The sequence below is a fragment of the Genypterus blacodes genome, unplaced genomic scaffold (assembly GCF_046128005.1).
Source record: "Genypterus blacodes isolate CSIRO-AG114 ecotype Tasmania unplaced genomic scaffold, CSIRO-AGI_Gbla_v1 ptg000414l_1, whole genome shotgun sequence".
NCBI classification, from domain to species: domain Eukaryota; kingdom Metazoa; phylum Chordata; class Actinopteri; order Ophidiiformes; family Ophidiidae; genus Genypterus; species Genypterus blacodes.
Window position 1 is genome coordinate 194071 of NW_027467186.1, and position 20930 is coordinate 215000.

Genomic DNA, 20930 nt, shown 5'->3' on the forward strand with positions numbered 1-20930 from the left:
AAAAAAATCTTTCTCTCCTTCTCTCTCTCTCTGGTTTTCACACACACACACACACACACACACACAGCAGTCAGACACAAAACACTAACTCACTGACTAGTGCTATTATGGAAACACAGTTTCTATGGCAACTGATGTGCTAGATTCCTCTAGAATAGTTCCCACAGTAACACACACACACACACACACGAAGACAAACACATGATTGTAGGATTGTGTTGCTGGTTAATATTAAAATGGCTGATCAGGTCTGACATCAGAGTACAGCTGAAGTACCACAGTCATTATGGCAGAAATACTAGAATCACTGACCAGACAAATACCCTGACTGATCAATTCTGATCTTTTTAGGAGTCCAGTATTTGTTTTTTTTATTCAAATGCTCATTGTAGCACCGGGTTCTCGGGTTTCCTTCCACCGCCAAAGACATGCAGCTCAGGTGATTGCCCTCAGGTGTGCATGGGAGTGTGACTGAGTGTGACTGTGTGTGTGTGTGTGTGTGTGTGTTTGGACCCTGCCTCTCCCCAGCTGGGATAGGCTCCAGCCCCCCTAACCTTATATGGAGGCGTGAAGGCACAACAAGAGCATCAACCTGGACGATCAATGGGCTCCGTTTACGCTTTGTTTACGTTCCGATTATTAATGATAATCACAATCATGTTTCGTTTCCAACATATCAGTGTTGCTTACCTGGAGGCAGACAGGCAGCGAAGAGCAAATTGAGGATTTCCTTTCTTGGGTGAAATAAAGGATCTACAAAGTTAAGAAAAGACTTTCATCATCAGTGAAACACCTGTGAGGGCATGTTGATGTTTAACTTTGATCTGATCTGATCTTAATGTCCCCTGGCCTCTGATTGGACACAACATGGACTAAGAGTCATGTATGCATGAAGCAGGATAAACAGTGTTCACAGTCCTACATACGTGTGGATACACTGAAGGTGAAGATCCAGTGCAGAACCAGAGTACGGCCACAGCCGTGCACAGGGGGAAGCTACATCATCATGTTTGATCAGAACCTGATAGTGACCATCGTGTTTGTTTGTTTTTTAATGAAGCATTTGGTTTGACAGTGAGCATGAGAGACCGTGGGGATGTTCTTCATACACAGAGAGGGATGGGACCATGAAATGTGACACACATGTGGACTTGATGCGTAAGGCTATGGTGTCGGAGCTGCATAGCATCGTGAACAATTGTAAAACTCTCCCTCCCTTTTGATTCTTTGGTTTCATTCTCCACTGTGCTGTAACTGTTGCACAGTAATTTCCTCGAGATAATAAGGTTGTATCTTATCTTATAAATCACTATTGTCTTCACTTAGCAGTGCAGCCAGTAGTTGTTCAGTTAAACATGACTTACTTGAACATATAAAATGGTAACTACACAACATCTGCTCAGCTGTGACGCACTTTGTCTTGTTGTTGTGGACAGAGCATGAGTTACTCCCGCCAGCAGGGGGCGCATCGCTCTGAACCAACCGATGCTGTAACACTCACGAAGAAGAAAGAAGCCGTGATGGCGCGTCAGTTTGTGTAAAAACTTATAAAGCAGATTGGAACTCTAAAATGAGACGAGAAGATGGTGGATAACAACCGAGGCTGACAAACAAACAAAGAGCGGGTAAACTCGCAGCTAGCTCATCGTGCTAACCACCGTGCTAACCCTAACCCAGCTTCTTCTTTCGGGTTTATCTGCGCCTGTAGCCCGGATGTGCTCGTTCGTTTGGCTTTGGTGTTTGTGAGTCTAAACTCAGTTAGCACAGCAGTTCTGCATCTGTTTCCTCTGCTAGATTGATGAGGTTGAGCTTTGTTGTTATCACGTGACCCAGATCAGGTGAAGCTGACAGTCTGTCATGTTTCTGATGATGGAGGGGAACGGAAGCCTCCTCGTGAACGCTGCATCCTTTTAGAAGATCAAACTCCATCTTCATTCACCTTGCATGCATATACTGCGTATGATGACGTCATATATATGGTATATGAGTATATATCTATGCTCTCTGACCAAGCAGCAGAGACAGGGAGCCTCACATGGACACAGAGGGAACATGATGCTGACAGATGCTTGAACAGAACGACTGCACATCTGTTCAACAAACACCTGAACAGCTTTGTCCAAACACACACACACACTTTGGATTCCATTTCCTCCCAGGTTGTTGGGTTAAAGTGTTGTGTAACTGTAACTTTGATGAAGTTCATTTACCAGATGTGTCCGCTGGAATATTGCTTTAACTTTGTGTCTCTGTCAGGAGCCAATCAGAACAGACCTGCATCCACCCAGGCTTTGACCTGAGACGCTATGGCAACTTTGGGGCGGGGCCGAGGGCGGGGCCGCAGGATGATGAGCTTCTGTGTGGAGGCGGTCGGCATCAACAGAGGAGACACTTTACCTCCGTCCATCCTTCAACCAACTCCTCTGTTTCCTGTAAGGAGGGCAGCCCGAGAGAGAGACAGGCACACAGACACACAGACATGTACATCACATTCAGCATTTCATCAATAAGAGAGACTGTTAGGCTGAAGTCTTCACTGAAAGGACAGAGACAAGGTGAAGGCTGTAATCTCTCTCTCTCTGTCTCTGTCTCTGTCTCTCTCTCTCTCTCTCTCTCTCTCTCTCTCTCTCTCTCTCTCTCTCTCTCTCTCTCTCTCTCTCTCTCTCTCTCTCTCTCTCTCTCTCTCTCTCTCTCTCTCTCTCTCTCTCTCTCTCTCTCTCTCTCTCTCTCTCTCTCTCTCTCTCTCTCTCTCTCTCTCTCTCTCTCTCAGTCCATGGAGCAGAAGCCCCTCCCCCTGGCAGCAGGTGAGGAGGTAGACTACATGTTGGCTCTGAAGCAGGAGTTCAGAGGAGCGATGAGGAGTTTGCCGTTCTTCATTCAGCCTGCAGCTCCTCACAGAGGTCCGTGCTGGTTTAGACCCTCAGACCTTTAGTCTGCAGTTAGAAACGCGTCCATGTTGTGTAACTGATGAACATTTAACCCTAAGTGTACTCTCCTTTGTTGTGCTGTGCAGATGTGGAGCGTTACTCTGATAAGTACCACAGCAGCGACCCGGCAGAAAGCTCCATGGACTGGAAACCAGGTGAGATCCGGGGTTCTGATCCAGACCACGTCCACTGAACTCTTTACTCTAGAGTCTTCATTGTGTTGATTTTGTTTCAGACTGGAGGAAACTTCCCAAAGAGCTCAGAGTCCACGTGAGGACCCCCCACAGGCCCAGTAAGTCCACCTGCAGGGTTTTTCCTCACACGCTAGGATGTGGGTCAAGATCGGATCCAAGTCCATACTGAAGGCGTTCAGCAGCCCTATGGGGTTCCCACGGTCTTTCTCTCACCTGTCTGTGGTTTCTGATCAGTTAACTTGCAGCACTGACGCTTAGTTTACAGCTCATTCTCTGAAATGAGCGACTTCAGTCCATGTGGTTGATCTTTATTGAGACTTTAGGAGGATTTAATGCTCAAATTCTGTCCTTGCCTCTGTAAAGGTTTGGGTTTCTTCATGTTTCAGGTGTTTCGTTGGCTGATGGTCACTCCAGCAAAGTTCCTTCTGCTCAGAAACACAAACTGAGAGGAGAGAAGAAGGAGGTCCTCCTCAAACTGGAGGTGATCAACCTCATTCCTCCCAAATATCTGGAACAAATGACACAATACATGAATGACATCATCAATTCAGATCTCCAAAGAATCAAATGAAAAAGAACGAAAATGTTTAGAGTAAAAGCTGCCCTCATGTAAAGAAGGTGAGACAGACGGTCTGTCTTCGAGACCCACAGGGACAGACAGTTTGTCTCTGCAGCCTTAAGGACATTTGTCTCAGGACAGTTTATGGGTTGTTCTGCTTCATGTGTCATTGCTAACACACAAACACATCTTTGTCTTTGCTGCTTCAGACTCTGGAGAAGAAGGAGGCCCAGGAGAGCTCAGAGGAAGATGAGGAAGAAGAGAAGAAGAAGAAGGAGGAAGAGGAGGCAGAGGGAGAGGAGGAGTATGATGAGGAAGAGTTTGAGGAGGTGAGGTGTCAAGACATCAGAACAGATGACAGTGGACAACCAGACATGAGAAGATGTTCATCTCTTCTCTATGATGAAGTTATCAACCAAATGTGGATCATTTAATACAAACCTGGACTGATGGCAGTGAAGAGAGTGAGAGACAGACAGACAGACACAGAGAGTGAGAGGCAGACAGACAGACACAGAGAGTGAGAGGCAGACAGACAGACACAGAGAGTGAGAGGCAGACAGACAGACACAGAGAGTGAGAGGCAGACAGACAGACACAGAGAGTGAGAGGCAGACAGACAGACACAGAGAGTGAGAGGCAGACAGACAGACACAGAGAGTGAGAGGCAGACAGACAGACACAGAGAGTGAGAGGTAGACAGACAGACACAGAGAGTGAGAGGCAGACAGACAGACACAGAGAGTGAGAGACAGACAGACAGACACAGAGAGTGAGAGGCAGACAGACAGACACAGAGTGAGAGACAGACAGACACAGAGAGTGAGAGGCAGACAGACAGACACAGAGAGTGAGAGGCAGACAGACAGACACAGAGAGTGAGAGGCAGACAGACACAGAGAGTGAGAGGTAGACAGACAGACACAGAGAGTGAGAGGCAGACAGACAGACACAGAGAGTGAGACAGACAGACACAGAGAGTGAGAGGCAGACAGACAGACACAGAGAGTGAGAGGCAGACAGACACAGAGAGTGAGAGGCAGACAGACAGACACAGAGAGTGAGAGGCAGACAGACAGACACAGAGTGAGAGACAGACAGACACAGTGAGTGAGAGGAAGACAGACAGACAGTGAGTGAGAGGCAGACAGACAGACACAGAGAGTGAGAGACAGACAGACAGACACAGAGAGTGAGAGACAGACACAGAGAGTGAGAGGCAGACAGACAGACACAGAGTGAGAGACAGACACAGAGAGTGAGAGGCAGACAGACACAGAGAGTGAGAGACAGACAGACAGACACAGAGAGTGAGAGGCAGACAGACAGACACAGAGAGTGAGAGACAGACAGACACAGAGAGTGAGAGGCAGACAGACAGACACAGAGTGAGAGACAGACAGACAGACACAGAGTGAGAGACAGACAGACAGACACAGAGTGAGAGACAGACAGACACAGAGAGTGAGAGGCAGACAGACAGACACAGAGTGGGAGACAGACAGACACAGAGAGTGAGAGGCAGACAGACAGACACAGAGTGAGAGACAGACAGACAGACACAGAGTGAGAGACAGACAGACACAGAGAGTGAGAGGCAGACAGACAGACACAGAGAGTGAGAGACAGACAGACAGACACAGAGAGTGAGAGGCAGACAGACAGACACAGAGAGTGAGAGGCAGACAGACACAGTGAGTGAGAGGAAGACAGACACAGAGTGAGAGACAGACAGACAGACACAGAGAGTGAGAGGCAGACAGACAGACAGACACAGAGAGTGAGAGGCAGACAGACAGACACAGAGAGTGAGAGACAGACAGACAGACACAGAGAGAGAGGCAGGCAGACAGACAGATGGAATGAGTCCCTCAGCTGTGTTGTGTTGTTGTCCTCTTCCTCCAGCGTTCTGTTTGAAGCTGTGTGTGAGTGGAGTTGTGTGTTTGTTTCCAGGAGACGGATTACATCATGTCCTACTTTGACAACGGAGAGGACTTTGGAGGAGACAGTGACGAGCACATGGACGAGGCCGTTTACTGAAAACAAACATTCTGCTGCGTTAACTTGACTGTATGTTTTTAATGATTTGAATAACTTTTTTACCTTTTCCATGTTTGTAGCTTTTATATTCACGTTCCAATAAAAGCTTTGATCGTTCTGTGGTGGCTCCTTTTAAGTGAAGGGGTCCGACCCAAACCTCCACTTCTTCACGCCAGTTTACACAAACAAGGCCCGGGTCCAGGGTCCCGTGGAGTCTGACCTTTGACCCCTGGGGTCAAGTTCATCACACCTCTCCTCTGTAGGGAAACGCTTTCAAAAACAACTTAGCCCTAAAAAAATAATGCCAGCTCCCATGGCCTTTCGTTCTTTCATTTCAAACACACATCCATGTTATTACGACCTCTGACCTCTCTGACCTGTAGCTGTATCAACAGGCCGCACACAGTCCCCGCTGCTGTAGAAAGACCTGGAGCCGGAATCTGACAGCAGGATCTGGAAGAGCTTGAGCTTTTTCTTTACGTAAACCAATGCTACCCTCAGATAACAAGTAGTACTTCCACCAAGAGACACAGTACAGTACAGAGGATACTAGAGGATACTACAGAGGATACTACAGAGGCTGCTACAGAGGATGCTAAAGAGGATACTACAGAGGCTGCTACAGAGGATGCTACAGAGGATACTACAGAGGCTGCTACAGAGGATGCTACAGATACACAGACACTTTCAGCAAAGGTCACAGGTGCACTTCCTGTCACAGCAGGAAGCAGCAGCTTTGGTCCTGTTGTATATGACATAGTATATTTATACTCTTACTGCAAAAGCAGAGATGTGATGGTTCATCACGATCACGTGACACCAAAACAACTCTCTATCCTGTAGATCCATGAAAACAGACAGAGGTCAACATATTTCATATTTGGATGTAAAAGATCATAGAAATAATCAATCAGTTTCTTGCTTCTGAAGTGATTTTACAGAAACACATCACCGGTTGCTGATCAATGAGCTGATATTGTTGCTATGGACGCAGTAATAAATGTTTATGTAGATTTAACCTTTATCTTTATTGAACATTTGTATTTAATAATTTATTTTGTAAGTAAAATATTCTACAGCCCCTTTAACATGACAGAAGTAAAGTTCATAGATGAAACAGAACAGAACTCCAGGCTCTATTCTCAGCAGGAGTCAGCAGGATCCTGGATCTCTGGGTTCTTTGGACCTGACCTTTAACCTCTGTGCATCCAGCTGACTCACCGCTCATCATCTGTTCAGCTTCTGGTCAAACCTGCAGCCACAGACAGGAAGTGAGTCAGCTGTCACTCATCTGATGTCAATAATAAAACAACAACAGAGTTCAGAAGAAACTCTGGCAGGCAGACAGGAAACAGGAAAAGTAGAGCGACAGTAGAGTAGAGTGACAGTAGAGCGACCGTAGAGTGACAGAGTGTCAGTAGAGTGTCAGTAGAGCGACAGTAGAGTGACAGTAGAGCGACCGTAGAGTGACAGAGTGTCAGTAGAGGGACAGTAGAGTGACAGTAGAGTGACAGAGGGACAGTAGAGTGTCAGTAGAGTGTCAGTAGAGGGACAGTAGAGTGACAGTAGAGGGACAGTAGAGTGACAGAGGGACAGTAGAGTGACAGTAGAGGGTCAGTAGAGTGACAGAGTGTCAGTGGAGTGTCAGTAGAGGGACAGTAGAGTGACAGTAGAGTGACAGTAGAGTGACAGAGGGACAGTAGAGTGACAGGAGAGTGACAGAGGGACAGTAGAGTGACAGTAGAGGGTCAGTAGAGTGACAGAGTGTCAATAGAGTGTCAGTAGAGGGACAGTAGAGGGACAGTAGAGTGACAGTAGAGTGACAGAGGGACAGTAGAGTGTCAGTAGAGTGTCAGTAGAGTCTTACTGGCTGATGCAGTCAGGGATCTGTAGTTGCTCTGTGGGGATGACCTCTGACAGATCCTTCAGAGTTTGGATGAAACGAATCTTTCTTCTGAACTTCTCACTGTGGAAGGTCAAAGGTCAACAGAGCTGATGACTTTGTTGATTTCAAAACAACAGGCATGGTTTGATCACAGTGGTGTGTGTGTGTGTGTGTGTGTTACACACCTGATGAAGGGTTTGATCACAGTGATGAGGGCTTTGATGTACCAGGCAGGATGGACCACCAGCAGCCCCCTGAGCTCCTTCTTCAACCTGCAACAACACAAATGTGTGTACACAAGAGGAAGGGTGAAAGATTCAGGGTGAGTGGTGGTGTGTGTGTGTGTGTGTGTGTGTGTGTGTACCTCCTGTCGATGGATGTGTAACATTGGTGCAGCCACTTGATTGTAGGCAGTTTGTTTTTTGGAGCCATGGCACAGAGATAAACCAGCAGGTAACCTTCAGAGACCATCAGGTCCAACGTGCCCACAATGTACCTACACACACACACAGAGATACACACACACACACAGAAACACAGACACACACACACACACAGAGATACACACACACAGACAGACACACACACAGACACACACACACACGCACACACACACACACACAGACACACACACACATGCACACACAGAGAGAGAGACACACACAGACACACACACAGACACACACACACATGCACACACAGAGAGAGAGACACAGACAGACACACACACACACACGAGGACACATACACACAAAGTCACAGACACACACAGACACACACACACACAGAGAGAGAGACACAGACAGAGACACACACACACACACACACACAAAGACACAGACACAGACACACACAGACACACAGGGTTAGTGCAGACATTTACAGTGAAAGCTTCCTGGATGCCTGGGAGCAGACGGAGAACACACACACACCTGAACAGGTTCTCCATGACGTACTCATAATCCTCCACTGTGTTCTCTGGCAGGTAGCAGGAAGTGAAGAGAATGATGGCGTTCATTCCATCTCCATAGTAACCTTACAACCAATCAGACACACCCACGGGAGTTAATTGGCGTGGACAGCCTGGGCGCCTGTGCTCCACCGGTGGAAAGAATGCAATGTGACCTCTGACCTCCGTGGGACAGGACGTGGAGGTAAGGCTCCAGCACGCTCATGTTGACTTCCAGCTGCTGTCCACAGATGCTGAATTTTCTCCAGCGTCGCCCCCTGCTGTCCACCTGGTCCAGCTCCATCAGGCCAGTCTGCGCAGGCTCCGCCCCTACGCCGCTGTCCGCTCCCACAGCTGCGCCCCCGCTACGCCCCATCTGTGGGAGATCATCTGCACAGGATGTCAGAAGGTCAGCTGAGGGTTAGGTTCAGTAGTCCAGCAGTGTCTCTCTAAGGGTCTCACCCTCCCACTCCCACTCGTGCGTGTTGTCTGGCAGACTTCCTGTTTCACTGTCAGACGGCGTCGCCAGAGCTTCCAGATTGATGTCGAGGGACAGCGTCTCATCAGGCGTGGCCGACAGTCCGGCAGCCGAGTATCCGTCAGCACTCCGCCCTCCGCTCAGCGCCAGGCTGAGGGAGGGGGCCGCCAGACGCTTCTTGACCCCGCCCCCTGTCCCTGACAGGGCCAGGCTTGTGGGTGGAGCTAAGAAAGAAGGCCGGACCAGGAGCACAAGGTAATGAGAGGGAGTGAGGTCGAGGTCAGGCTGTGTTCAGCTGTACAAGGTTTTACCTGCTTGCTTCTCGCTGCCCGCCGGGTCCTCAGCCTCTTCCTCTGGATTCCCAGAATCCTCTGGGAGCGGCCTGGATCAAAGAGAAGACACGCAAAAATGTCATTCATTCATGCTGACGGACTGAGACCTTCAGAGACCTGATCCAGTGCTCACCTGGGGAAACCGTCATCCTGCCACTCCTCCCTCAGCTCCAGCTCCTGGTCCATGGTTCCTACAGGAGACCTGCAGGGCCACACACACACACACACACACAGACTCAGCTACAGGCTCTGTCCCTTTAAGAGGCTGCAGTGACTCAGGCTGTTACCGTGGCTACAAGCAGATGAGACACCGGCAGCTCTTCATTCCAATCAAATCTGGTACAATGAGCCAAACTGGACTGACTGGTCTCTCTCTCTCTCTCTCTCTCTCTCACACACACACACACACACACACACACACACACACACACACACACACACACACACACACACACACACACACACACACACACACACACACACACACACACACACACACACACACACACACACACACACAGAGTTGATGATGATGTTGTTAGGCTCCGCCCACTACATGAGTTTATTGTTCTTTACTTCCTGTTTCTCAATTGACTTGTGTGTTACTTTATGTAATTTGCTGTAGAAACCAAGCTGAGACTAAAGTCCAGCTGATGTCTGCTCTCTTGACTCCGCCTACAGCCGGAGACATGCAACTACATCCAAGAGGAAAGGGAAATGAACACACAGAACCTCAGGATTCTGTCCAGTTGAGATGAAACCGTCATGAGACAGAACGGTTTGAGTTACAATAAGAAATCACAGCAAACAGGAAGTTTACAGACATCACTTCCTGCCTGTTGGGAGGCATAAGCTCCAACACCAACACTTCCTCTTTTTGAGCTCCAGGAAACCAGAACACACACACACACACAGGTTGTGTAACACAGTTAGCAGCTTCCATCTTAGCTCCCATGTGGTTCTGTTCTTACCTGTGCTGCTCGTACGACTCCGTCCTCTCAGCCTGGGGGCTCCAGTCCATGTGATGTCACTGTGATGTCACTGTGATCCTGAAGCATGAAGGTGATGTCACTGTGATCCTGAAGCATGAAGTGAGGCGCTGGACGTGTTGGTGACTTCACCGTCTGCTTGCTCGCAGCTTCATCTTCCTTCTTCCTCTTGAGTAAGACTCCTATTGTTGATGTGGGAGTGTCAGTCAGTCAGAGTCAGTCAGAGTCAGTCAGAGAGTCTCTCTCTCTCTCTCTCTCTCTCTCTCGACACAGGTTCTGCTGCATTTCAGTGGTGCCTCCTCTCTATTGGTTGATGGTCACCTTGTCAGACAGGTGAGGTAGAGCAGCTTCATAGTGTTGCATCCTCAGGGTCCTACTGCCCCCGACCAAACTCATCAGTTCAACATGTGAACCCTCAGAACATTCAGCGTCTTTCTCCCCTCTGCTGTGTATCTGCTCTGGACTGAGCTGTAGCTCTGTAGCTCTGTAGCTCTGCTGCTCTGTAGCTCTGCTGCTCTGTATGGTCCTCCTCCAGGTCTGAGAGGAACAAACATCTCCTTCACAGAACAATTCAGACATCAAACTCTGCTTTAATGTTCCTGTTTCCTGTCCAGATCTTGACACACTTCAGGCTTACACACTTCAGGCTTACACACTTCAGGCTTACACACTTCAGGCTTACACACTTCAGGCCACATGAGGGAGAAATTCACATTAAAAAAATTAATTGTCATTCAGGGTCAAAGGTCAGCAGGAGGTCATGATGAGCCTCAGATGTGAACTCTTTTATCAGCATTAGTCTGATTGAATTGAAAATGGTCTGACTGCAGTCTAGACAGGAAGTGATGTCATAATGTGAAAGTCTCTCTGACCCTGTGCGACGCCCTGAAGCGTCTCTGTCGTCTCCTTCGTCTCCGTCATCCGCGTCCTTCCTTCTGCTCCTCCTCTGAGGGATACAGATGCGATGTGATTGACAGGTCACATGTGCAGACCGCAGCCTATCACATTCTTCCAGCCGCACCTCGCCGGTCGGCCATCTTGCTGAACTTCTCCTCCAGGGCCTCGGCGCTGAAGGCGGGGGGGCCGTCGTCCAGGGGACAGCCCTCCACCAGGCTGTTCATTGGGGTGGGCGGGACCTGAGACTCCTCCTCCTCCTCCTGGTCTCCCTGGCGACGGTCTCCACCCCGCTCCCTCAGAAAGTCTTTGATGATGGGGAGGACTTTCTTACGAGAGGCCAACGTGTTGCCTAGGAGACAGATTTTTATGAGATCAGATAATAAATCAACCAAACCGCTGGACTAAGAAGCAACAAAGTGTGGATCAGCCTGTAAACAACAAAGCTTCACTGTGATCGGGGGAGGAGCTACAGGTCAGACTGCACTCGGTCAGGTTACCTGGATGTGTGATGGCTTATCAAGCACAGCAGAGAGTGTGTGTGTGTGTGTGTGTGTGTGTGTGTGTGTGTGCTGTTCTCTTCTTCTCCTGATTCTGGGTTCAGACTCAGTCACACTCTTAGTACCTTGGTGATATGCGTTGATGTGAGGATGGGGGCTGCTGAGGGGCCGGAGCTGGAGAGGGGGGTGCCGGGCCTGCTCCAGGTACTGGCTCACCTGGGTACAGATGGGGGGGGGGGGGTTCAGGGTTCATGATGGTTCTGAGAGTTCACATTGACTTCATTGTTCCTTGTGTTTTCAGTTTGCTTCATATTAGATTTCTTTACAGTGAGTTTGTGAGTCACATTCAGGCTGTGACTCCATAAGGATGTCTTCAGCAGCATAAATGATACAAGGCTCTAGTTGTCATAGCAACACAAAAGCTACAAACATTGAAAACTGACAAACAAAGAGAAAGCGACCGATCATGTGACAGTGTGTGTCTCCATCCTGCAGGGGGCGCTGTGGCTGCAGTGACAGCAGTAATGGAGTGCATACCTCCGTCCTGCAGGTGGCGCTGTGGCTGTAGACAGCGAGCTCTCTGATTGGCTCTTTGTTGTCGGTGAAGCTGATGCTCATGAGCAGCAGGAGGTCCAATTCAAACCTCTGACAGAAGGCACAAAGCTCCGCCTCTAGCTCCGCCCGCTGTAGGAACTCCTGAGGAACACAGTTAGTGACTCCTACATTTCCCACAATGCCTTTGGACAAAATCAATAGGAGAATCAATCCAATTTCAACCAGAAAACACAGCAATACCACACCCACAGGTACACCTGCACCCTCTGGTGGTCAGAGGCTGTAACAGCTCAGACTGAGTCGTATCAGAATATCATATTAAGGTTTGTGAAGTAGCCCTGTGTAGTCCTGTGTAGTCCTATGTAGCCCTGTGTAGTCTTGTGCAGTCTTGTGCAGTCCTGTGTAGTCTTGTGCAGTCCTGTGTAGTCTTGTGCAGCCCTGTGTAGTCTTGTGCAGTCCTGTGTAGTCTTGTGCAGCCCTGTGTAGTCTTGTGTAGTCTTGTGTAGTCCTTCAGTACCTCCAGTGTGATGTAGAGTACAGACACAGCGAGGTTGAAGCTTCCTGTCACCTCCTTCATGTCCTTCAGCAGCATCTGCTCCGTGTTTAACCCTGACCACAGAAAAGTGCAGCCAGTACTATGAACACATCCAAACACAGCTTGAATATTTCAAACTGCCACACTGACTGACCTGAGACATCAAACTTTGCACTCTGCAGAGCCTGGAACAGAGCGCCTCTCGGTGGCAGGGCGGGGAAACGCTCCTCCAGTGCAGCCACGTACTGGCTGTCTTTAGGGGTCACTTTACCTGCAGCAGGCGCCATGGCAACGCAGTCCAACAGCATGGTGCCTGCGCACACACACACACACACAAGCTCACACAACCCAACTCTGGTGCTTACACACACGCGCGCCACACACTTGTCTCAGTGTTACCGTAGAGCAGCTGTGCCAGCTGTTGGTCCAGGAGTTCTGGAGCTTTCTGCACGATGCGCTCCGTTACCAAGGTAGTGCATGATCCTACCATCTCCATGGTAACCGGGCAGGAGACCGACGGCTCTCTCTCCATACGGTGATGGTCGATCACCTCCACTACCGCCTCCTCCAGGTCGCTGTCTGCACTGCAGGAGACGAGCTGTGATCAGGTGAGGAGGCGTGGCTATCTGACATGTGACACGTGTGCTGACTTATGTTTATCATCCACCTTCACTGGTTACCATGGATACCACTGTCATCCAGGTCACAGAGGTCACATCCCAATGTGCTGACTCACTGCCTCCTCACATGACGCACTCTGACCTTTACTGGACCAGGTGAAGTGGGCGTGTCTGAGACCTTGAGCTCCTGCTGTCAAAGGCTGTGAGCTTTCTAATCTGTGTGTGTGTGTGTGTGTGTTATATCTGTTTGCTGATGTTGACTGAGCAGAGGCTTCTTCTTCTTCTATGATCTATTAGTACATACTGATGTACAGCTGATTCTGTATAAAAGCATCCAACATGTGACACGCAACACGCACATATGAACACGTGACTGATCACTGCAGACATCCAGCAGGTCGTCTACCACGTGCAGCAGAGGCCGGGCGGCCAGCAGACGGGCGCGAGGCGGCGCTCAGTTCACAGCTTCTAGTTTGTAAAGGTCTTTCTGATTGGTTGATTATTCTGTGATGTCATTATGTCACGTCAGTTTAACAATGCTGATCTGTGACACTAATTCTCCAGATGCATTGTGGGAGTGTGTACTGTTAGAGTGTGGTGGTAAAGTGAGCCAGTCAGCACATTGGGACAGTTTGGTCACTGTGATCAGAACTCTGACCCGGTCCACAGGTGCGGCTACCTGGGCAGGACGTTGTGGTCGACCAAGGTGAGGCGCAGGCGGCCGGCTCGCTGCAGCCGCCGCAGGTCCAGCTGATCTCTGAAAAGCAGAACATCTGGGGACAAACCCGTCTGACGCAACAAGAAGAGGTTATCGGGACGCAGCGCCAAGTCCGACCCGCAAATGTTTAACACGGGCAGAACCAGCGGCTCACTGGGTAGAGTCTGAGGGTGAGAGAGGGGGGGGTTCAGAGAGGGGGGAGAGAGAGAGAGAGAGACAGAGAGAGATTAGACGTGTCTGGTTGTACAGGGCTTCTTGAGGACGATGTAATCCACTGATATTGTCTTACCTTGGACAGGAAGTAGGCGTAGGCTAGCGAGGACACCATGGAGTCCAGGTCACAGGCTTCGTTCCCCAGGACCACATGGACGCCTGCACCTGCTCCACCTGCATTGTCCTGGAAACACAAAAGCAGGAACACATTTTTGTCTTTTACTCTGATTTAAACTTTAAATTTGTTGTAAAGCAGCAAAATGACGCCCAGCAAATGTTCAGTTTTTACTCCAATGACTCCTTAGGGAAGACTGAGCGAGTAGAGTGGCTAGAGCTTAACTTACTTTAAAGCCTGTAGCCTAAAGTCACTGTGCTAAAGTAGCTTCACTTCACAATAAGGGACCGGAAGATTTATTCTGAAAGGTGCGTCTGACCGGAAGCCATGCTTATTTTGACCAGCTCGAGCTTTGACCAGCTGTGTGTGTGTGTGTGTGTGTGTGTGTGTGTGTGTGTGTGTGTGTGTGTGTGTGTGTGTCTCTCTCTCTCTCTCTCTCTCTCTTACCTTCACACTTTGGCAGCAGCGCGTCAGAAACTCCTCCATGTTCCTGCGTTGTTAGCGGCTAACGGTAACAAACATGGACAAAGCCGCGAGCTGACGGACGCACGCGCACACAAAACGCTTTACCGGACTGAGTCTGCGCAGAGCAGCTGCCAGTCTGTCTGTCACGTGTAAACGGACACGCCCCCCGTGCGCGTCAGGAGCCGGTAAAGGCTCGTGCTGCGTTCATCCCTTCTGTAAACAGGAAGTCACAAACACAGCGAAACTTTGCAAAACAATGCACGAACGTAAGGTTTTTGAAGGCTCAAGCTTAAGAAAAGAAAACATTTATCTCACCGCGTGTTTTGTGGTTTAGTCAGGAACACACACAGACACGTCTATAACACAGGTGTCCAGCGGTCTTTGAAAGCGGCATGACAGAGATTGGAATTGTGGGTAATATGTGTGACGGCCCTGGGGTCAACGGGTTTGTTGATACTGTTTAAATTATGTGGAATTTGTATTTAAGTTAAACCTGAATGAACGCATTCACACAATAAAAGGTGTTTATCTGTTTGAAGGCATAACTAACTGAGTGTAGCAAATTAGAATAAAAAAGTTATTTTCATTAAAAACAAGCAAAATTCAATAAACACCAAATAACTGAAATATTAATCTACAATCAATAAATGTAACAGCAGGATTGTTATCAATAAATGTTGGGATTAGGGTGTACAGGAAAGAGACGTGTCAATCATAAAGGTTACTGTGTGTGTGTGTGTGTGTGTGTGTGTGTGTGTGTGTGTGTGCACCTGTGATGGTCTTTCCCTCCACTGCTTGACTTGATGACTCACTGAAATGACGTTAAATGAAGTTGTGATCATCATCTAAATGACTGACTGTTACTAATCTAATCTCCAAAGCAGGTGTGACGTCTCCATCAAGGGCGAGCCAGACTCTCTCTCTCTCTCTCGCTCTCATGGAATGTCTTTTTGTCAGAAGTCAGATGTTTATTCATGTTCTCTTTCAGGTCACAGGTCAAAGTTATCATTCATTATAAATCACATGTATGTTTACACAATAGAGCGTCGCTCCTGTAACAATGAAAGATGTTTTTCAATTTTTCAGCTCTTTTCCTGACTAAAATGACACACAGCAGTGGTTGAAGTGTTCCGCTTGCCAGGCAGTAGCTCCACAACTTTACCTTTGACCCCCTGCTCCCATGCATACATATACATTTCTTATCATTGAGAATGTCAACAGAATGCTTCCTCTTCTTGAACCCTGTGACCTGTGACCCCTCTGCAGCAGTCGTCCGGACCTTTGACCCTTGCCAGTCTAGATCTTCTCCACATAGTTTCCAGGGAACATCCCCTCCCGGCCCCGCAGACGACCGAACCACCAGCCTGATGCATCTGACAACACAAAGGTCAGAGGTAGTTACCATATTTCCTCAGCCCTTCATAGTACAAACTCAGAGTTCATACTTCAGTTCCTCCCTGGATCAGGTCCAGGGAGGAACTGAAACTGAGTGGAGTCCCTCTAGGCTGAACATGCTCCATGTGTGGTGACATCATCACTCAGGTACATACATGTGTTCATCACTCAGCTGTACGTGTTGGTAAAGGCTTGAAGACGTTTCATCTCTCTGAAATCCCCAGACTCATGAGTTTATGATATATTTGAATCATTGTGGACCCATCGTCTCTAACATGCATGTGATACAGCAGGGGGCGCTCTCTCTGCTGCTTGTGTCCATATGTTTCCAAACTTGAAATACATTTGAGCTGAACACGTCAGACTGTACGTCACGTGTGTTTTCTAATCGTCTTTCCTAATTTTAATCCATTTTAAAAGTGCATTGTGTTCCTTATTGTAAAGCTCTTTAAGTTTGAAATGTGCCTGATACAGGTACAGGTACCAGGATACAGGTACCAGGACTCACAGCAGCAATCACAGCACTTCAGTACCTTCAGTCAGTATTTCGATGACGTCGTCGGTGTTGAAGCTGAGCTCGTCTGTGTCCTGAGCGTCGTAGGCGTAAAGCGCTTTGCACTGCGGCGAGCGAGGTTTGGGTTTGGGAGCCGGTTTGGGTCGCCCCGCTCCAGGAAGTGGCTTCACCTCCTTGGAGAGTCGGCGGTGCAATCTGGGAAACAGGAAACAGGAAGTCAATGTGATTTGTGAGAAGACAGAAAAAGACAGAAAAGCCTTTGATGGAAAATTGAGTTCATTTTTATGTTCGATTCTTCAACACAACACAGACATCATCCAATCAGAATGTCCTTTCATCTGTGTCAGCAGATTAAACAGAGCTGGGATCACACTGGTCTTACTGGTCTCAGTGGTCTTACCCTGCAGCACCCTGGTCTGGGACCCCCATGAAGCCCATGTCATTGTGTGGAGTCTGCTGGTTGTCTGGGCGGCGCTGGCTCTGGAAGCGAGGCAGACTGGGCTGCTCCATGCTGGACTGCTGCCGGAGGAGGGAACCTCTGGAGACGGAGGAGTCTCCTCTCCGAGCTCCGCCCCCTCTGGCCCTAGGAGCTGGGACAGGAAATACATCACAAATGCTGATTCCTAACGTCCTGTTCTGGCAGGTTCCATCACCCTTTCCCCTACCTGTGGCGTTCTGGTTGGTGGGCGGAGCCTGGTGGCTCATGTAGCGACTCTTGCGATTGTCTCTCCTGGTCGGTCCTACAAATGAACAACAAACAGGAAGGTCAGGTTGACCGTGCAGGAAGTGCTGGAGGAATTCAAAGTGTCAGGAATCAGAACCTACTGGAGTTTTTGGGCAGACCCGGCCCAATGCTGACCATCAGGACCTTCCCACTGGGCTTCAGCACGGCCTCGTCTCCGTGACCCACCTGGAACTGGATCTGTCTGGATCCTCCAGAGCTGAACGGACCCCAGCCCCCCTTCTTCACCTTAAACTCCAGACTGAGAGAGAGAGAAAGACATGGTGATAGAGAAACAGACAGAGGCAGGCAGGCAGGCAGGCAGGCAGGCAGACAGGCAGGCAGACAGGCAGACAGACAGGCAGACAGACAGACAGGCAGGCAGGCAGACAGACAGGCAGGCAGACAGACAGACAGACAGACAGGCAGACAGACAGACAGACAGACAGGCAGGCAGGCAGGCAGGCAGGCAGACAGGCAGGCAGACAGACAGACAGACAGACAGACAGACAGACAGGCAGGCAGACAGACAGACAGGCAGGCAGACAGACAGACAGACAGACAGACAGACAGACAGACAGACAGACAGGCAGACAGACAGACAGACAGACAGACAGACAGACAGACAGACAGGCAGGCAGGCAGTCTGCCTGTCTCTCAGGCAGGTTACTAACAGGTTGTTGAATTTGAGTGGTAGTTTCTTCTGCGTTTTCTCGCTGTAACGTTTGACCAGCAGACTGAGGAACTCCGTCTTAAAGATGCTCTGCAGGACGCTGTCATACTCCTCCTCATGGACGATGAAGATGTCGTCCTGAAAAGTACTGATAGAGAGATGAGTGTGTTTAAAGGTTTAGCTTCTGATCTGGTTCAGGCTTTGGTTTGGGTTCTGGTGCCAGTTCTGGAACCTTGTTTTCATTAACATGCAACTGTTTCCATTCTGATGTTCTGAGCATTTCCACCCAAAACTAATTGGTTCGGAGCCTGAAAGCAGTCAGACCTGAGGTCAGAGGTCATGGTGGGTTGGCTCAGCAGCAGCCTGCACAGGAGAGCAACACACTCCTGCCAACTTGATGCAGTCTGGAGATTCTGATTTGTGTTGTGGTTCTGCTCTGGTTATAGAGTCAGAACCATTCAGTATCTGTGGCCTGCATCTCCACCAGGTGGCAGCATTGCAGGGGTTAATAATCACCTGACTGGAATCACATCACGTACGACGTCGTCAGGGGTCAGGGTTTCCAACAGTTCTCCCTGGGAACCACCTTTACTGGATCTCAGCCAATTCATTTGGGCAGAATGCTTGGAACCAGAATGGAACCACGTCCATGTTGGTTGAAACAAGGAAGCTATGGTTCTGGTTCTGTACCTTAGTGAAACAGACTGAATCTTGGTTATCTCAATCTTCCTCTTCAGAACCTCCTGGATCTGACCTTTATCTGGACCCTGCTTCACCTTCTCTCGACCAATCAGGTATAAGAACTTAGGAGTCAGGATGAGGTCACGCTTCACCGTCTGTGGTAGAGAGAGACAGAATGGAATCTGGAAATCTGAATGAAATGTTAAACAGAGTGGAACACTTGGACCTGCTGGACTCTGATGACTCGCCTGTGTGTTCATGTTTGGGCTTAAACACTCAGCTGGACTTTTACAGTGTTTGTGTTTGTGTGAGGCAGTCAGCATCTCAGAGAGCTGCAGTCATTCATCTGGATTCACAGAGATCTGTGGCACGGCCCGGCGGACAGAGCGGCACGCTCAGAACACGCCCTCCCACCCCGCAGCCCGTACAACCAACGGGATGTTAGTTTTGGGTCAAAGACAGAGTGATGAAGAGAACCTTCATCTCCCTCCATTGACTCTGTGCTACAGCGCCGCTCAGTGGACAGACTGTGTTATGGTCTTTGTTTCAGGAAACCTGGAAGTCTTATTCATCCATTTCCTTTCCATTCTGAGGTTCATAACAATGTTACATATTAGGGTTGTTTCCTTTAACATGTACACATTTCTTCAGTATTAATAATCATATTATTTTACCCTGAATCGACGGTCAAACTTCACCACCACGTCAGCGAAGTCGATCCTCTCTCTGCGGCCCACAAACTGACGGATTTCTGGATGGTTCTCTGTGCCGATGTAGTCGCCCACAAAGTTTCGGTTGAGGCTGTTCCTCCGGCGCTCCTTCTTGTTCAGCAGGACATCCGACGCTAAACGAACACAGAGAGAAAGGATGTCGCCGACCAGACAGGAAGCTGCTGTGCTCATTAACACGTGATGACCATGATGACGTACCTTCCTCCCTCATCTTCACATACTTGCGCACGGCGATGTGTTTCCTCCAGGCCTTCTGGATGACCCGTGCATAGCCGTTATACTTCCTCTCCCTCATCTCCTCCAACAGGAAGAGCTGCAGCGAGACAGAAACAAAACAAGGCCACGTTGGGACACGACCCGTGAGACAGCTGGGACAGGATCAAGGGACTCACAGAGACAAAACAAAGGTTACAGAGATTAGAGGTGTTAATGATTCATCATGTTCAGTCTGGACACAAAGCAATGTGGGTCAAATGAATCTAGCCTGGATCCTCTCCACTGGCTCAGAGATGAGGAATCATTGGAGGGACCCGGACAGACAGACAGACTGAGGACAGACAGATAGACAGACTGTCCACTGGTCTGAGCGTCTCATACCGACTCTGGAGCCTTGATGAAGACTTTGGTCTTGCCGAGCTGGAACTGGTCCTGATCCATGTTTACAGAGTTGAGGAGATGCAGGACACCCTGACGCTCATCCCCCGTCCACTGAGGCCACGTCTCCCTGGTCAGGATGGCGTACCTGGAGAACACACACACACACACACACACACACACACACACACACACACACACACACACACACACACACACACACACACACACACACACACACACACACACACACACACACACACACACACACACACACACACACACACACACACACAAACACACACACACACACACAGTCTGCCCCGTCAGTGTCTTTGATCTATTAATCAGTATTGGTTGTAATTGGTTGGGACCATGTGTGACCCTTGACCTCTGCAGGAACTTGCTGAAGACCCGTCTGTAGGCATAGCCGGCTCGGCGTACTCGGATGTTCTCGCGGAGGCCCAGGTACTCCACCTGGTGTCTGACCCGGTTCTCCTCCCAGTCTCGGGGACGCTTGGTCTCGTTGGGTTTGATGCAGCGGATGTAGTGAGGGGTGCACTTCATCAGAGTCTGGACCAGGGTATTGGCTTGTTTCTGTGGGGGAGGAGCTTGTTATGCTAATGAACACATATCATCTCAATGTGGGACCT

At 49.2% G+C, this 20930-nt stretch overlaps 4 protein-coding genes across 5 annotated transcripts in view; 1 reads left to right on the forward strand and 3 right to left on the reverse strand.

The window, feature by feature from the left end:
• Nucleotides 1-1489: 1489 nt before the first annotated feature.
• polr3glb (RNA polymerase III subunit GL b) lies at nt 1490-5837 on the forward strand. Of its 2 annotated transcripts, XM_076138880.1 has the most exons (9): nt 1490-1625; nt 2017-2159; nt 2257-2432; nt 2771-2900; nt 3014-3082; nt 3163-3219; nt 3508-3602; nt 3890-4009; nt 5634-5837. In XM_076138880.1, exons 3-9 carry the CDS (start codon nt 2307-2309, stop codon nt 5718-5720), a joined length of 684 nt encoding a protein of 227 aa, XP_075994995.1. In that variant the 5' UTR covers nt 1490-1625; nt 2017-2159; nt 2257-2306; the 3' UTR covers nt 5721-5837. The 2 variants fall into 2 exon arrangements, with proteins under 2 accessions (XP_075994995.1, XP_075994994.1); XM_076138879.1 differs by lacking the exon at nt 2017-2159.
• A 63-nt stretch (nt 5838-5900) lies between these two features.
• bnipl (BCL2 interacting protein like) lies at nt 5901-10426 on the reverse strand. Its single transcript, XM_076138872.1, has 10 exons — nt 10336-10426; nt 9498-9566; nt 9344-9414; nt 9017-9256; nt 8738-8944; nt 8538-8640; nt 7970-8101; nt 7791-7877; nt 7588-7686; nt 5901-6972 (listed from the first exon to the last, which is right to left on the reverse strand). The coding sequence occupies exons 1-10, from the start codon at nt 10383-10385 to the stop codon at nt 6948-6950; spliced, it is 1083 nt and encodes a 360-aa protein (XP_075994987.1). The 5' UTR covers nt 10386-10426; the 3' UTR covers nt 5901-6947.
• A 497-nt stretch (nt 10427-10923) lies between these two features.
• prune (prune exopolyphosphatase) lies at nt 10924-15113 on the reverse strand. The gene is made up of 9 exons (XM_076138869.1): nt 14951-15113; nt 14465-14572; nt 14137-14339; nt 13237-13421; nt 12992-13150; nt 12820-12911; nt 12285-12443; nt 11873-11963; nt 10924-11599 (listed from the first exon to the last, which is right to left on the reverse strand). Exons 1-9 carry the CDS (start codon nt 14987-14989, stop codon nt 11355-11357), a joined length of 1281 nt encoding a protein of 426 aa, XP_075994984.1. The 5' UTR covers nt 14990-15113; the 3' UTR covers nt 10924-11354.
• A 788-nt stretch (nt 15114-15901) lies between these two features.
• myo1eb (myosin IEb) overlaps nt 15902-20930 on the reverse strand; it is a 13299-nt gene continuing 8270 nt past the window's right edge. The window contains exons 17-27 of the mRNA XM_076138868.1: nt 20669-20874; nt 20281-20425; nt 19882-19996; nt 19627-19796; nt 18962-19107; nt 18273-18419; nt 17703-17860; nt 17543-17617; nt 17278-17467; nt 16897-17072; nt 15902-16341 (exon numbers count right to left, since the gene is read on the reverse strand). Coding sequence (XP_075994983.1) covers nt 16265-16341; nt 16897-17072; nt 17278-17467; nt 17543-17617; nt 17703-17860; nt 18273-18419; nt 18962-19107; nt 19627-19796; nt 19882-19996; nt 20281-20425; nt 20669-20874 — 1605 coding nt within the window. The 3' untranslated portion in view covers nt 15902-16264. The remainder of the gene's footprint in view (nt 16342-16896; nt 17073-17277; nt 17468-17542; nt 17618-17702; nt 17861-18272; nt 18420-18961; nt 19108-19626; nt 19797-19881; nt 19997-20280; nt 20426-20668; nt 20875-20930) is intronic.

Coding starts and splice junctions, on each gene's coding strand:
- polr3glb (XM_076138880.1), top strand. CDS start 2,307: ATGGCAACTTTGGGGCGGGGCCGAGGGCGGGGCCGCAGGATGATGAGC. Junction 2,901..3,013: donor GCCTGCAGCTCCTCACAGAG/GTCCGTGCTGGT, acceptor TGTGCTGTGCAG/ATGTGGAGCGTTACTCTGAT. Junction 4,010..5,633: donor ATGAGGAAGAGTTTGAGGAG/GTGAGGTGTCAA, acceptor GTTTGTTTCCAG/GAGACGGATTACATCATGTC.
- bnipl (XM_076138872.1), bottom strand. CDS start 10,385: ATGGACTGGAGCCCCCAGGCTGAGAGGACGGAGTCGTACGAGCAGCAC. Junction 9,257..9,343: donor GGGCAGCGAGAAGCAAGCAG/GTAAAACCTTGT, acceptor CTTCTTTCTTAG/CTCCACCCACAAGCCTGGCC. Junction 7,878..7,969: donor TACACATCCATCGACAGGAG/GTACACACACAC, acceptor GTGTTGTTGCAG/GTTGAAGAAGGAGCTCAGGG.
- prune (XM_076138869.1), bottom strand. CDS start 14,989: ATGGAGGAGTTTCTGACGCGCTGCTGCCAAAGTGTGAAG. Junction 14,573..14,950: donor GCTGCTGCCAAAGTGTGAAG/GTAAGAGAGAGA, acceptor TTGTGTTTCCAG/GACAATGCAGGTGGAGCAGG. Junction 12,912..12,991: donor TGCAAAGTTTGATGTCTCAG/GTCAGTCAGTGT, acceptor TTCTGTGGTCAG/GGTTAAACACGGAGCAGATG.